Source organism: Stomoxys calcitrans, chromosome 1, assembly GCF_963082655.1.
Source record: "Stomoxys calcitrans chromosome 1, idStoCalc2.1, whole genome shotgun sequence".
In the NCBI taxonomy this organism is placed as follows: domain Eukaryota; kingdom Metazoa; phylum Arthropoda; class Insecta; order Diptera; family Muscidae; genus Stomoxys; species Stomoxys calcitrans.
This window is the reverse complement of record NC_081552.1, coordinates 184,570,043-184,587,090: the sequence shown is the minus strand read 5'-3', so window position 1 is coordinate 184,587,090 and position 17,048 is coordinate 184,570,043. Positions and strand designations below refer to the sequence as shown.

General features: G+C 39.0%; 1 protein-coding gene across 11 annotated transcripts in view; it reads left to right on the top strand.

Moving 5' to 3' along the window:
• LOC106089608 (JNK-interacting protein 3) overlaps positions 1-17,048 on the top strand; it is an 89,897-nt gene that overhangs the window by 31,404 nt on the left and 41,445 nt on the right. For all 11 annotated transcript variants that reach the window (XR_009396438.1, XM_059360280.1, XM_059360521.1 and 8 more), the window contains 4 exons: positions 13,079-13,315; positions 13,391-13,546; positions 13,608-13,765; positions 13,977-14,218. Coding sequence is in view for 10 of the 11 variants with exons in the window: in XM_059360280.1 (XP_059216263.1) it covers positions 13,079-13,315; positions 13,391-13,546; positions 13,608-13,765; positions 13,977-14,218 (793 nt within the window). In the remaining variant the exon portion in view is untranslated. The remainder of the gene's footprint in view (positions 1-13,078; positions 13,316-13,390; positions 13,547-13,607; positions 13,766-13,976; positions 14,219-17,048) is intronic.

Below are 17,048 nucleotides of genomic sequence, written 5' to 3'. Positions count from 1 at the left end.
AGATATTATTTTCATTTCATAAATTATAGCTATTTCATGTAGTAAATACTGTACACTTTTTATCCTTATAAAAATTTCTACAAATTTGATTTTCTTAGACCCTCCCTGATCGCCGAGTTGATAGCGTACTCGTATTGCGCGTGTAGAGGGATCATGGGTTCAATTCAAACCAAAAGTCTGACCTACCGCTACTGTGGTGTCACAATGAACTAAAACAACCTTTATGAGTCTGTTTAGAAAATAGACTGCCACTCTGACCTAACCTTAAACCTCCTTCTTACCACAATTATCAAAAACCCTAGATCTCTGGGAGGGGTGGGCCGATTAAACCAAATTTTTTTGCACTTTTATTGTAACCCAAAAACAGCAATTTAATTTTAAAGTTGAGGGTCAAGTCGCTGGTGAAATCTTCTCCCCCAAAACTCCCCAAACGGACATTTGGGCCGATAAAATGGAAGGTCTTTGTAAGTAGAGTACGAATCGGATATTCAAATTAGGCGCCATGTGTCTGGGGGCCGCCCCACTCCGCTCGGCCCAAATGTCGGTTTGGGATGGTTGGGAAAAGTGATGAAAAGTCTTTGGAAGAAGACCATAAACTTGACATTCAGGTATTTGGGGCCACTATAGCCCTCTGTAGTTAAGTCTTGACAAGAATATCAGACAAAATTTTCGGCGGTGGTTATCCGATTGCTACCTGTAGTATCTGTAAGTCTGATTGCAGACCGCCAATTAAATCTAGATTTACCTATCCCTTTTCAAATTCCGAAGCCATATTTGAAATATGCAATTATTTGCAAGTTGTCAAGGAGAGGTTTTTCTAAGGGTCGCACTGTGGGAGAAAAATCGAAAAAACCAGTAAAAAATGTGCCGTGTGAGAAAGGGTAGAGAAATCTCTAATCTTGAAATGGTTAGAGCTGAGGTGTTAGCGAGATCGTGTGCAAAACAAGACCCGGGTGCCTTTTGGCAAATTCCTGAAGTTGGTCACCTCGGTATTTCGAAAAATTGTTCGGTCTGCCAAATCTTCATGTGTGGTCCGATTTTCAAAATTCTATTTTTTTGCTGGATAGTGATCAAAAACGTCCGCATGAGGTGTACAATATCTCCACTAGTTTTGGGGATATACTACTTTTAATATTTATTTGTTGAAATTTTTGGCCGAGATTAGCTTCTTATTTTGCATCTGTGGTTCATTTTTATGCATGATTTGGATTCGTGACAATATTTACAACAACTTTGCCGCAAAAAATGTCCCCACCTGACTGTACAGTTGAAAGTTATACATCTTTTTAAATTTTGTATTAAAAAAAGTAATTTCATTGATAAGTCTTTATTGAAATACTCACTTCAATACCTTAATTTGTTCTTTTTTGTTTATGAAGAATTTGTTTGTAGTTTTTTTAGGGACACTTTTATCGGTAATATTCAAAAAGAATTACCACCATAGGATGTGGGGTATACTAATTTCGTCATTCTGTTTGTAACTACTCGAAATATTCGTCAGAGACCCCATAAAGTATATATATTCTTGATCGTCGCTACATTTAATGTCGATCTCGCCATGACCGTCCGTCCGTCTATCTGTCGAAAGCACGCTAACTTTCGAAGGAGTAAAGCTAGCCGCTTGAAATTTTGCACAAATACTTCTTATTAGTGTAGGTCGGTTGGTATTGTAAATGGGCCATATCGGTCCATGTTTTGATACAGCTGCCATATAAACCGAACTTGGGTCTTGGCTTCGTGAGCCTCCAAAGTGCACAATTCTTATCCGATTGGGATGAAATTTTGCACGACGTGTTTTGTTATGATATCCAACAACTGTGCCAAGTATGGTTCAAATCGGTCCATAACCTGATATAGCTGTCATATAAACCGATCTTGGGTCTTGATTCCTGAGCCTCTAGAGTGCGCAATTTTTATCCGATTGGAATGAAAATTTGCACGTAATATGTTGTTATGATATCCAACAACTGTGACAAGTATGGTTCAAATCGGTTCATAACCTAATATAGCTGTCATATAAACACATCTGGGACTTGACTTCTTGACTGGCGCAATTCCTATCCGATTTGGCTGAAATTTTGCAAGACGTATTTTATTCTTACTTTCACCAACTGTGTCAAATAAGGTTCAAATCGGTTCATAACCTGATATAGCTGTCATATAAACCGATCTGGGATCTTGACTTCTTGAGCCTCTAGAAGTCGCAATTATTATTGCCGATTTGCCTGAAATTTTGTACGACGGACTCTCTCATGACCATCAACATACGTGTTTATTATGGTCTGAATCGGTCTATAGCCCGACACAGCTCCCAAAGGGTGCAATTCTTATTCGAATTGGCTGACATTTTACACAGGTCTCCAACATATAATTTAATTGTGGTCCAAACCGGACCATATCTTGATATCGCTCTAATAACAGAGCAAACCCGGGAAAAGAACTCGACAATGCGATCCATGGTGGAGGGTATATAAGATTCGGCCCGGCCAAACTTAGCACGCTTTTACTTGTTTCCTATTTTTTTTTTACTTTCTCCCACTGAGGACTCTTCTAACTGATCTACAACTTGAATCGAAAAATACTCATTGAAATGAGAGCAATTTTTGCGCCCTTTCTTAAAGGAATTTTCCCGGTCGAATTTTCATTTTCAGAGCCACAATGGCGTCAATGGCCTTCATTTTCCGAGCCACAATGACGTCAATTTCCAGTTATCAGTTAGTTATCTAATTAACATTAGATCTCAATTTCTTACACAATATACTTGATAATTTTATATGCTGCGATGGGAAGGACAATTATTCCACTATAGTTGGTTTTGTCTTTTTTTTTCATACCCACCACCATAGGATGGGGGTATACTAAGCTATTCATTCCGTTTGCAGCACCTCGAAATATACGTCTTAAGACCCCATAAAGTGTAAATATTCGTGACCGTCTCGACGTTCTAAGTCGATCTAGCCATGTCCGTCCGTCCGTCTGTCGAAATCAAGATAGCGGTCGAACGCGTAAAGCTAGCCGCTTGAAATTTTGCGCAGATACCTAATATTAATTGGAAGCCACCGTGACGTAGAGGTTAGCATGTCCGCCTATGACGCTGAACGCCTGGGTTCGAATCCTGGTGAGACCATCAGAAAAAAAATTTCAGCGGTGGTTTTCCCCTCCTAATGCTGGCTACATTTGTGAGGTACTATGCCATGTAACACTTCTCTCCAAGGAGGTGTCGCGTTGCGGCACGCCGCACATTGGTTCAAGTTCATTGAACGAGCGGCTAAAAATAGAAGAAGTTGTCGAAGGACAATGAAACTTGGCACATAGGCATTTTTTGTTTGAATCAAGAAAAAATGGAAAAATCAAAATGATCCGCCCACTTTTACGCCCACCTCCCATACAAAGTAAAAATTAAATTTTGACCTACGGCATTGTTTTTTGGCACATAGCATTTTTAAACACTCAGAATCATTTGTGTGAAATTTGAAAAATATCCGCCCACTTTTAATTTTTAATGCATCAATTCAATTTTCACAAAAAGTAATTATTATAATTGTAGAATGGGCTCCTGAAAATATATACCTGATCCGCCCACTTTTACGGCCACCTCCCATAGAAAAAACATGAATAAATAAATTAAGCATAGTCTTTTAATAATTTTTTAACATCATTATCGTACTCCAATTTTTTGATTTGCAGCTTTGAGCGAAATCTATTTATAAATGGGTCTGAAGACAATAAAAGGTTATGCATTACATCTTCATGCATTACATCTTCAATTTTTGTGTAACTATCTGTTCTCCATTTTTTGAAACTTAGACGGTAAGAAATGTGCAGAATGCACTCCATAAATTTGATTCTCGCATGCAAGGGAGAAATACCAAACGCAACTGCTTCTTCCGAACATTTCCTCAAAATCACCGCATCTAAATTATTCATTTCTGTGGGCTTTGCTCCACATATGAAGCAAACCGCCATAGATGAACTTCCAGAAATCGTAGTAGCTACTTTCCCATCAATCATTGTTAATTTCAGTGTGTGAGAAATATTGAAGTTTCTGCTATGCAATTCAACGACAGTATTTCTTAAATTTTTTATTTCGTCATTAACACGACTGACCTCTGAATTTATAACTTCAGCTGTTTCTTGTATAAATTCAAATTTTAACGGTCGGCAAAATCTAGTTGATGATGGCTCTGTATTTCTCCAGCACATTGTTGACATATTATTACGCTCTGTGAGGGTCAATGGAACAAGTGACGTTAAGAACATATATTTATCGGAGTCATTTGGATCTGTGAATTTTTGATGGTATTCACTGTGTCCCGAACTTCCGTCACAGCCCCATTTTGAGAACATTTGCAGTTCGTTGGGGAGTTCTGTCACCTCATTCTCGGTTTTTGTCATCAAAATCCTGGTTACTGTATGATCTAATAACTGTTGTAGAGAAACTTTGCTACAACTTTCTTGCACCTGAACATTTGCAGGATAGCATTTTTTTTTTGCTTCCAGTACCTGATGGTAGGATGGGTAAATGTCGAATCCAATTTCTCTAGCTGAACTGCGCAAAACCTCATATTGATGCTTTGACAACGAAGCATCAAGTATCAGCCCAAGTGCCTTCTCCGGGGTGAACGCCTTAATGGATTTGTCTAAACACTCACTTTTTTTTGCGGCAGACGATATCAACACCATTGAGGTGTTTTCACAAAAATCTTGTACCTTTGTCCTCTTTGTTCGCGGTTGGCAATCCTCGAAGGCTTTTGCTGGACGTCCACGTTTAACCATATTTGAACAGCTTGGTGCTTCATTGTTTGCGGTATATTTGCACACTTTGTAGACATTTTTCAGCCAATTTTCATTAAGATCAAGAAATCTGGTTTTTATGCGTCTTGCTTTTTGCCATCTATCTTTGAACTTTGTAAAAAAGTTTTTTTTCAAAAATCCAGTAAAGACTTCAACATCCTCAGCAGTCATTCCTTCATTGCTATTTGCAATGACTTCGACAGTAACATCAATATCACTGTTGTTATCAATTAATATTTCGCAAATATTTAAATAAGAAATTGTTACATTTTCCATAATTAATAAAATTAAATCTTGATATCACTTAAAAACACACCTCTTATCACTGCACTTGCCAATGTAATGTCAATTAGCATATCAATAATATTAGAAATGTATACCCAAAAGCAGAAATTTAAATCAGAAACTGTATATTGTTGTTGGTACTTAATGTATTACTTATTAAGCTCTAACGGAAAAGATTTTGTGCAATAAAGAGAGCAAGACATAATGTGTAGTTGTTATTGCATGCAACAACATAATAAATGAATGATAACACAGCACCTAATAGTCTATCGCTTGATCTTCTATTGTTGTTAACAGTAAAGAATTATGGCAACAACAACAACAAGCATGAACGAAAATTCACGTTTTCTTACTTTATCACTTTATAGTTTTTACTGTTTCTTTTGGAAAGGAGCAGGTATGAGCAGCTGAATTTTTTTTTAGCTTTTAGCTGAGACTTCAAGCTGTAATTTGACGTCTTTCGTTAAACAGCGCTCCACAGCGCTAAAAACATGCAGTCCACTGAAGTTGATGAACATTGAAATTTTGATGTTGTTTATATTTTGTTCTACGAAATTTTTTATGTGGCACTTTTTCCAACTTTTTTTAATGCAAATCTCATCTATGACAATTGCCATTTACGAAAATATACAACAAAGTCAAATGATAAGTTTACTGTGATTGTACCAAAAGATTGAATATACAGTAAATTTGCATGCCATTTTAAACAAGCGAACATATATGAACTTGGAGCGTGTCTGTCCAAAGAAATACTAAATATATCAGCCTAATATTACGGAATCATAATATTCAACTATCTGACAACAAAATACCAAAAAATTATCCAAATCGGCGAACATGAAAAAAATGAATTTCGGCCACTCTTGAACCAATGTGCGCCGTTCGGACTCGGCTAGGAGGTTCCTTATCATTGAGCTTAAAACTTGAATCGGGCTGTAGTCATTGATATGTGAGAAGTTTGTCCCTGCTCCTTAGTAGAATGTTCATGGGTAAAATTTGCAATTTTTACCTAATATTGATGTGGGCCATTGGGGATTGCAAATGGGCCATATCGGTTCAGATTTAGATATAGCTCCCATATAAACCGATCTCCCGATTTGACTTCTTGAGTCTCTGGAAGCCGCAATTTTGGTCGATTTGGCTAAAATTTTGCAAGTAGTGTTCTGCTATGACTTCTAACAACTGTGTCTAGTACGGTCCAAATCAGTCTATAACCTGATATAGCTCTCATATAAACTATCACCCGATTTGACTTCTTGAGCTCTTACAAGCCGCAACTTTTGTCCGACTTGGCTGAGATTTTGCATGTAGTGTTCTGTTAAGACTTTCAACTATTATACTAAGTACGGTCTGAATCGGTGTATAACCTGATATAGCTCCCATATAAACCGATTTCCCAATTTGACTTCTTGAGCCGCTAAAGGCTGCAATTTTGACCGATTTGGCTGAAATTTTGCACGTAGTGTTCTACTTTGACTTCCAACAACTGTGTCAAATGCGGTCCAAATCGGTCTATGAGATATAGCTCCCATATAAACAATATCCCGATTTGACGTCTTGAGCCCTTACAAGTCGCAATTGTTGTCCGATTTGGCTGTAATTTTGCATGCGGTGTTCTATAACGACTTCCAACAACTATGTCTAGTACGGTCCGAATCGGTCTATAACTTGATATAGCTCCCATATAAACCTATCTCCTGATTTGACTTCTTGAGCCCTTACAAGCCGCAATTTTTGTCCGATTTGGTTGAAATTTTGCATGCGGTGTTCTGTTACGATTTCCAAATTAGTCTACAACCTGGAATAGCTGCCATATAAACCGGTCTGTCGATCATCATTGTTCAGTTCCTAGATTTTTGTTTGTTTTTGGCATGTTTGACAGAAGTTTGGTATGTAAAATGAAATTATGCCCTTCAACTAAATTTATTTTGTATACAGTTTTAGCACAATCCATGGTGGTGGGTTCCCAAGATTCGGCCCGGCCGAACATAGCACGCTTTTACTTGTTGTCGTGTCACTGGGCATAATATGCTGAGCCGTCGAAATTTGTTCAGATTTAGATATTGCTCCCACATATATGTCCGTTCGTTATTTTGTGTACCGATTCCCTCGAAATTTGACAGAAAGGATTTTCTTATGACTCTTATTACTGCTGGTGAATTTCAAAAAAATCGGTTCAGATTTAGATATAGCTGCCATATATGTATATCGCCCGATTTTCACTTCTAGAGTCACTGCAAGCGCAGTTATTCACCAATCTTGCCAAATTTTGCACAACGCTTTTCTCGACGACTATCACAATATCTATAGAGTTTGGTCCAAATCGGTTTAGATATAGTACCCATATATATGTTCGACAGATTTTGGGTAATCTGTAATAATGTTGTCATTTTTCAAACAAAGTTATTTTATTCGAAATTTGATATGAATTTTTAATAACCCATCTAAAACATCCGCCTAGATCCATCAAAATTAGTTGAAATCTGGATATAGCTCCCACTTTGTAGTTATAGGGTAGGTGTATAGTATTATACAGTCGACACTGCCCGATTTTTGACTTTCCTTACAAGTTTTCTATGAGTTTAGATGAAAACTAAACACATTTCTCATTTAAACGTCTCAACACCTTATAAAGCTTAAGTTACATAAATTCAATCAAAGGGCGTTAAACATACTTTGTCTCGCCGTTACAAAGACGCAAAAGTATTACCTTTTGTAATTTTCATAAGCTCAAGTGACTTTACAGGTCTATGGAAGACAATTTTCCCATAGTAAACAACATTTTATGATTAAGCATATCTTTTTTTCTCATCGCAAACAGCGCTTTTATGTTTGAATGTCAACCAACATTCATTCATTCATCTGCGTGTGGGATATATATAGTTATTTATTATCTTGGTGTTGTATTTCAAATTGTAATAAACAATTTGTTTGCACAGAGTGACTCAAATGTTATTGCCCACTTGATTAGTATGTGTACTTATGAGTAGTGGGTATATTTTTTTGGTTACGTTTTTTGTTAAAGGATATTAATTAAATAAATAATAAATTAAATTAAGTAAATTATTTTTTACACATTAGTACATTTTTGTACCGCTGCCGTTTTTATAACTTTTGTGTAAACAGAACTTTAAATTAGGGTATTTTCTTTGGAGTGAGCCCGTATAGCAACTTGCTAACTTTGTATTAAATATATTGACTTTATTCATACCGAAATCTGTGGTAAATTCGTTTTGTTCCAAATAATTTGTTTGCCTTGTGGCTCTGATTTTCCTGAAATTTTATATATATTTTTGTAAAAAATAAAAAAATAAACATTTTAATTTTTTCAAAAAAGAATAGTTCTTATAAAAATCGTACCTGTAGACCACAGTACTGTGCCTATGGCCATATTTATTATTTAGGCTTATTCCGATCAAAAAATGAGACCTGTACTTAAAAATAGGTGGCCAGACAGACGGATGTGGCTTCTACTTAATAATAGGTCCATCCCTTTTCCCTCTAGGTGTTACAAACACGTTGCTATGCTCCCACTGCTTAAGGCATAACACTAAGCAGAGGAGGTATGCTTCTTCTGGTTGTTCAAATGATGGGTTATTTTGGAAAACATTCGGCTAATATACGAGGGTTGAGGGCGAATTTCTTTGCGGTACGTGCACATATTCCTTTTCACCGTCCTAACATTCCCAGGTGCGTGAGGATTCAGATCCACAGGATTTTCACATCCCTGGGTACCACACGTGGTATATGTACGTAATGATGTAGAGTTCCAAAGACGACAACAGCTGAATTTAACTCCCTTTGGGTTAAATTCAGGATTGGATCACATATACTGCACTTCGGATTTTTATATAGAATTCCAAACTCAGAAAGGGAGGCTTCCATGAAAGGCTTTCTGATTCCATTACAAATTTTTTGGGGATTTTCGGGCAGTGAAATCGTTGTCGCTGGGGATTTGAATATCCACAACTCCTCCTGGCTTTCCCATTCGAATCATACTATTCCTGAGGGCCAATACGTTGAGCTTTTCGCTGCGCACAATGGTTTGGCGCAACTAGTGAACGAACCGACACATATCGCATGTGTCCAAGGGCACCAAAATAATACTTTGTTGATAGTGTTTCTACCTACTGGGCGTAATTGCCAGTAAATAGGTTAGGTTAGATTGAAAAGAGGGTGCGAATAATAATCTACCCAATGTCACTAAGCCAGTAGGTAGATATACGCATACGCATTATAGCCATATTGACTCCTGTCTGAAATAGCTCAGATGATAACCTATCGGCACCTGCTGTCCTTTCACGCTTCAGCCAAATATCAGGTATTTGGACATAATACTCGACATGAGGCTATCCTCTCTCTTTTGGTGTATAGGATTGATACGATGCTGCAAGGCAGGATTATCAACGCATAAATATCGAAACTCGATTGTAAAGATTTCAAACAAAGGAACTCCGCAAGTAGGACATATCCGCTTCTGTAAGTTTGTAGGTCCTTCGAGGAGGAAAAGGTGAAGATATTTGCTTATGTGTTTGGCGTCGAGGGCGAGCGCCAATGGGATTGTCACAAACCCAAAGAGACTGAGTTGTTATATTTTCCGAGGACATGTGGTGGATGGGCTAGAGGTAACGTCCTCACCGGACTCAAAACTCAAAACTGAACTGGAAAAGGAACGACGAGAAACGTATCAAAATGAACTCTTGTTGTTGTTCTAAGCACAGTTGCATGTGGAGGTGGCGATTCTCGTCAAGCTCTCGTCCATACGATTGATCGCCGCTGGAACATGATGACTATTGGTTATTAAAAGGCGCCAATATATCGCCTTGTCCTATCGAGCAACATAGGCACTCAGTATTTAAGCACGAGCCGGTGCCAACCGGCCTCTCACTCAGACTCTCCGCTCGATACCGCTGATTTTCCGTGACTGCAGTTGCAGCTACTCCGTAGGGAGCAACCTGTGGACGCGCCCGGTAGCTCTCGGCTTAGCTTCTCGAGTTAACGAAGAACAGCACACAGATTAGAGTTCAAAGTTCTTGCTTGTGTGATGCTCATAGACATCCCATGCCGGAATGAACTTCTATCGCAAGTCAATATGATATGCGTTGAGATTCTAGCCCGGGGACAGTTTACTGAATTTTTACGGCGGTGGTTCGGCTGATTTTCATCTATGAATATCTGGCAGACAGTTTTAACGTCCTCAGGATGATCACTTAAGCAAAGAAGAGTGTCCTACAAATGAGACGTTGAATGCTGGTGGTACGGCAACGAAAATCGCCCTTTAACTGAGGCAATCGGGTGACGATTGCTCGTAGCGACAATCTATATGTGGCGCGATTACACCGATCAACAAATTTAAAAACATATAAAAGACTGCTAAGTTCGGCCGGGACGAATCTTGGGAACCCACCACCATGGATTCTGCTAAGAATTTGCCCTAAATTTAGTTGACATATTTTAGTTGGCATATTTTTGTTCTACATACCAAATTTCTGTCAAACCAGCAAAAATTAAAACTTCTACGAACCGAACAAGGATGATCGAGAGACCGAAGTCAAATCGGGAGATCGGTTTATATGGAAGCTATATCCAAATCTGAACCGATATGACCCATTAACAATCCCCAAGGATCTACATCAATAGTTAATATCTGCGCAAAATTTCAAGCGGCTACGCGTTCGGCCACTATCGTGATTTCCACAGACGGACGGACGGACATGGCCAGATCGACTCAGAGTGTCGAGACGATCAAGAATATATATACTTTGTTAAGTATTAGATCAATATTTCCAGGTGTTACCAACGGAATGACTAGATTAGTATACCCCCATCCTATGGTGGTGGTTATAAATAGGAACTGTTTCCTCTGATTTTTATAAAACTTTCTATCTCAAATTGATGCATGAACTCCAATTCTATAACAGTTTTTTTTTTTTGAGATGTAGCATAATGGCCTTAAGCTTTTTATCCAGATTTCCATTTTTTGACACTAAAAAATAAACAAAAAACAAAAACAAAACCCTGTGGTTTAGGCTGGACATAGAAAAAATCTAACTACTAAAAGAAACAACCAAAAAAAAAATTGCGCCATTTTTGGGCAAAAATGGACTGATTATGAAGGTTGGTTAGCTTCGAGATCACGATCTCCATAGCCCGCCCAATGCATAAATAGCAACCACATTTGCCTAAAACTTTTTAAAAAAGGCTTTTTATTTTGCTTTCTATTCTAAATAGAATCAAAGACAAACCCTATTAGTTTTAGCCGGACAAAGAGGAAAAAAAATCCAACGACACTAAAAAATATTTAATGTGGTTTTTGATATGATTTTGCTAGGAGACTATTAAGTGCTTGATCCAATTACTGTTTGCTATATTTGTGGGAAATAAATATTTGAAAAATATAAAATCTATACCGTACTTTTTCAAAATTGCATATTATCATTATTTTAAAACAGGAGTACATAATCAGGATAGCCTCGGTTTCCTCATTTTATATGTCAGAAATGAGTGGCAAGTTTACAGCTATTTTGTGAAAAAAAGAGATGCCATAAAGTCCGTAAAACCCATGATTTCGCTAATAATTATTTTTATATGGAAAAACAAGTGAACAAGGTGGCGTATGATGAACGGCATCAAAGGGCATAATTATAGAAAAGTGAACATACGCACCCGTGTCCAATAAATGTAATCAAGAAATAGTTGGTGCTGTGTCAGAGGTTATCGCAAAATCATGAGAACTACGAACTTTTAAACACTTCTTTTGGCACTGCAACATAACCGTTGACATACCACGCATATCTGACATTTAAGGAACCAATGGCTTGTCGCAAGGTTTTTTCACTGATGATTGATGAGTCATCTGCCGTATTGTCCTTACTTGGCACAGAATGACTTCTTTTTATTCCCGTACGTTAAAACTACAATGAGAGGTCAACGTTTTCGATCCCTGAAAAACCGGTTGATGCGTTCAGAATCCATGTTTTTGTGATACCTCAATCAGAGTGGCAATAGTGCTTCGACAATTGGTTCAAACGAATGCAAAATTGTTTAGATCTTAATGGGGAATGTTGCGATTTTCGATGATTAAGATTTGTTTTTGTATTCTCTAATCCCGAAATATAAAAGGTAACCCTCGTAACACCTCGAAAATATGCATCTAACACCCCATAAAGTATATATATACTTGATTGTCATGCCATTTTAAGTCGATCTAGCCATGCCCTTCCGCCCGTATGTCGAAAGCACGCTAACTTTCGAAGAAGTAAAACTAGGCGCATCTTATCTTACAGTTGGGAATGCAAATGGGCCAAACCGGTCCATGTTTTGATATAGCTGTCATATAGACCGACCTTGGGTCGTGACTTCTAGAGCTTCTAGAGGGCGCAATTCTTATCCGATTTGACTGAAATTTTGCATGACGTGTTTCGTGACTTCTTCAGCCTTCTTCTTATCCGATTTGGCCGAAGTTTTGCATGAAGGGTGTTATTTTGACTTCTAACAACTGCGTCACGTATGGTCTAAATCAGTCCATATCCCGTGACGGTGATAACTATGCCGTTGTTACAGCAAAAATTTTTGCTGTTTTTATTTACAAAATTTTCTGTTTATCTGAATTAGGATCCATTGTTATCAAATATTCATATAAAATATTTTCAAAAAAAGTCAGATTATTCATTTTTTAACCGACTTTGTTTATATTCTATGAGTAATTTCATGCACTGTGGTGTAGGGCATTAACAGGTCGGTTCTGTATGGCTTATCTCCATACTAACATGTTTAAATGTGTACCATAGTAATGCTTAGAATATAGCCATATTCCTTAATGGAATGTTTATGGGAAATTCGCAATATAACCACATGTTTAAATTTTTGTGAATATTCTTATTCATATTCTTGTTATGCATTTTCCTATTTAATGTAAATATTTGCACCTCAAAGAATAACAAAACCCTATATTTACTTTTGCTTCTTCTTTCCCTGTTATTAAATGATAACACCATAGGTGCAACAATTAGCCGGAAGTATTTATCAAGAATTTGAACGTATGATAAATTGCTACGATGAAGATGTGGTAAAGAATTTAATGCCTTTACTGGTAAATGTATTGGAATGCCTGGATGCATCATATCGAATAAATCAGGAACAGGATGTGGAATTAGAATTGCTGCGCGAAGACAATGAACAATTGGTCACACAATATGAAAGGGAGAAGAGTGCGCGGAAACAGTCCGAGCAGAAGGTATGACGAATTTTCCACAAACATAATTAACATGTATTTTAAATGAAAAATAAATATTTTTTTTTTAAATTCTAGTTGCTCGAATCGGAGGATTTGGCGGAGCAAGAAAACAAAGAATTAGCCAGTCGTCTCGAGTCACTGGAGAGTATAGTGCGAATGTTAGAATTAAAACATAAAAATAGTTTAGAACATGCCAGTCGTTTGGAGGAACGTGAATCCGATTTAAAAAAGGTATTTATAGTGAAGCCTTTCTGGTTCTTTAACATATAACCCTTCTTTGACTTCTCTACAGGAATACCATAAACTGCATGAACGGTACACGGAACTTTTCAAAAATCATGTAGATTATATGGAACGTACCAAAATGCTAATGGGTTCCACACATTCCCAGATGAGTTCGACATCAGAACGCATGGAATTGAGTCGGGCTAGATTAAATCCCGTTGCTAGGTAAAGATTATGATTAATGCTAGCTTTAGTCATCATTGTATTTTTTTTCCAAAAAAAAAAATATTACCATAAATTTTCCTTCATGCAAAGATATGCCCTTAAACAATTCTTCTTTAATAAGGCTTGATGCCTCTCTTGGCCTCTTAATTTATTTTTAAGTTGTTCATTCTTTTATTTGCATGTTTATTATTATTGCTCAATGCTTTTACAGATCATCTGGCCCCGTCTCCTTTGGATTTGCATCATTGGAAAATTCCGCTATGTTGGATACGGAAACTATTTGCAGTGTTGGCAGTAATTCCGATGATTCAGGACCACCATCGTTGCAAAATGAATTCGATAGTTTGCATACCGTTGAAAGAGCAGCCGAAACTGATACATTGCAACAACAAAATCAAGCCACATCACCTCAAAGTGATAGTAGTCCCATTGTGCCAAATATTCCATCAAATGGTTTGTACACTTTTTTCAATTATTTCTAGTAACATTGTTTTTTTCTGTTTTCTTTTATTGATGAAATGCGCAGTTCTACTTTGTCTTGGGTGAATCTTTAGTGGCGTACTGGTATTTCAATTGAAACTTAAAGAAGTTGGGAAAAGGAATTTTAAAGCATTTTTTTATCCATCACCATAGCATGAGGTGTGTGGAGGAATGGTTCAACCAAGGTAACGGGGAGTGGCAGGCACAGAGCCTGTATTTTTCCACAGGATAGTCTAGATATTTCTCTGCTACGCTAAGCATTAAAGATTCAGTAGAGGCCCGCCTTGAAAATAATATGTCTCATTACTGGCTGGCTTCCTTGTAACGGGTTTTCCAATAAGGACTTCACATTTTTTTTTTTTAATAAAAATCAAACCTTTTGATTTTTTTCAAAAACTTTGTTAACGGCTTGTAGTACAATCAGAACATTTATCAATGGAACTCGACTTCTTTCATATGACCACCGCGGGCACGTTGCATTTCGATGACTCGGCCACACATTTCAGCCTAAATAGTCCGGTCCGATCGCCGCCGGAACAAAGTTGCGATTGGCTATATAAGGCGCCAATAACTCTCCTTGTCATATCGAGCATCATAGGCACTCAGTATTTGTGCAAGTGCCGGTGCCGCCCGGTCTCTCACTAAGACTCCGCTCGATACCGCTGATTGTCCGCGACTGCCGTTGCAACTACTCCGTATGGAGCATTCCATTATCCGTAACCTTTGGACGCGCCCGGTAGCTCGCAGCTAATCTTCTCGTTACAGCATAGAACACAGATCGTACCTCAATGTTCCGGCCTGTGTGGTAAAATTTGCAAATTTTGTCCATGAACATTCCACTCAGGAACAGGGGCAAACTTCTCACATGTCAATGAGTCCAGCCCGATTCAATTTTAAGCTCAATGATATGGGACCTCCTTTTTATAGCCGAGTCCGAACGGCGTGCCGCAGAGCGACACCTCTTTGGAGAGAAGTTTTTACATGACAAAGTACCTCACAAATGTCGCCTGCATTAGGAGGGGATAACCATCGCTGAAAATTTTTCTGGTGTTGCTACCAGGATTCGAACCCAGGCGTTCAACGTCATAGGCGAACATGCTAACCTCTGCGCTACGGTGGCCCTCTGTGTGGTGCTTACAGCTATCTCGTACCGGGGCATATACCGATGAATTGACGTAGACTCAAGGCAATGCAGGATAGATAGAGGTTAAACAGTACCGGAGATATCACGCCACCTCGGGGAATACCTTGTTTGACTCTATGGTATTTCAACTTCTTATCCCTAAATTCCAAAAATGACCACACAGATAATTCGAGACCCAGCGTTTCACACCTAGCTGGAGGGACGTGTTGGCAAAGTCCTCAAAAAGTTTGACTTGCTGAATGAATGAATTCGAAAGGTCCAATGCCACGAGGACCGTCCTATCACATGGCCTGGGATGATTGAAGCCACGGCAATTGTGTGCGGTGATGGCATGCACATTTGTTGCTGTGCTATGCAGTCTTCACAATCCATGCTGAGGCTCGGCGAATAGAAATTCTCCTACGAGGCTCGGGAGGAGTAATACCCCAAACGTCTTGGCTACTGGCAAGAGGTGGGAGATCGGTTTGTACGACTCCTTCAAACTCGGCTCTTTTCCAGGCTTCAGTAGCGGGATCATTCTGCCCATCTTTCAGACATCGGGAACTATAAGAGTGTTCAAAGACAGGTTGAGGACAGTAGTAAGGTACTGAACAACAGGTAAATCCAGATTCTTCAACATCAGTGTAGAAATTCCGTCGGGGCCCAACGCCTTGGATGATTTCACGTCACGGATGACATTCGTAACGGTAAATTGTGATGGTTGTCCATTGGCTCGGGGATCGCGGATACGACGAATGGCTCTCCGTCTTGATGGTTGGCGCATCTCTTCGGATCATTCGCAATTATGTCGCCAAAAGTGCCTGAGGTCCTGTCATCCCATCTAACGGAGTTCGAGAGTGACTTAATAGTAGACCACAGCTTGCCTAAACCGGTGCCTATGTTACATTGCTCCAGGTTTTTCTGCCACAAATTCCGCTTACGTTCGTTGACTGCCCTGTTTATTTTCAGATTCAGATCGCTGATTCTGGGGTTAGTGGGGTCCGTGCAACGAATCCCATCACGCTCGTCTGCGAGTACCACTGCCTGCGCCGGGAAATTGGGCCGCACTTTGGGTATTCGATTGGCTGGTATAACGAGCGGCTGCGGCGTTAACGATGTCTCAGAATTTCCTCTCGGCAAGTAGCACATCCTAGGGGGTTGTCAGTTCACTGAAGCGGCGATTGGTGTATTCTCTGAAACCAGCCCAAGCGGCTTTCTTCTGATTAATAAACGTCCGGCCCTCAGAGATTATGAAGTCGGGTGGTCGGTCGATGGTTAGAATTATAGGGAGGTGGTCTGGTCCCAAACAAAATGACGGCTTGCCGGGATACATCACTCAGGAGATTAGAGGATGCAATGGAAGTGTCTGGCGAGTTGCTACACCTCCTCGTAATCCTAGTGGGGGCATCCTCATTAACCGTGCAAAACGTGGAGCCTTCAATCTGCTCTGAAGAAGCTATGCCCCGCTGGTCGTTACCTAGGGGAGAATGCCATGAAATGTTATGGGCAGTAAAGTCTCCTAGAACCAGTCGATAATGGCCAGTTAGTAGCCCATTTATGTCGGGCTTGTAAGCCTGGCCGTTAATTGCGACACAGCCACCATCCGGCGGTATGTACACGTTGTATAGCTCTATCTCGGCAGTACCGGACTTGACTGCTATCCCCACGCACTCCATGTAG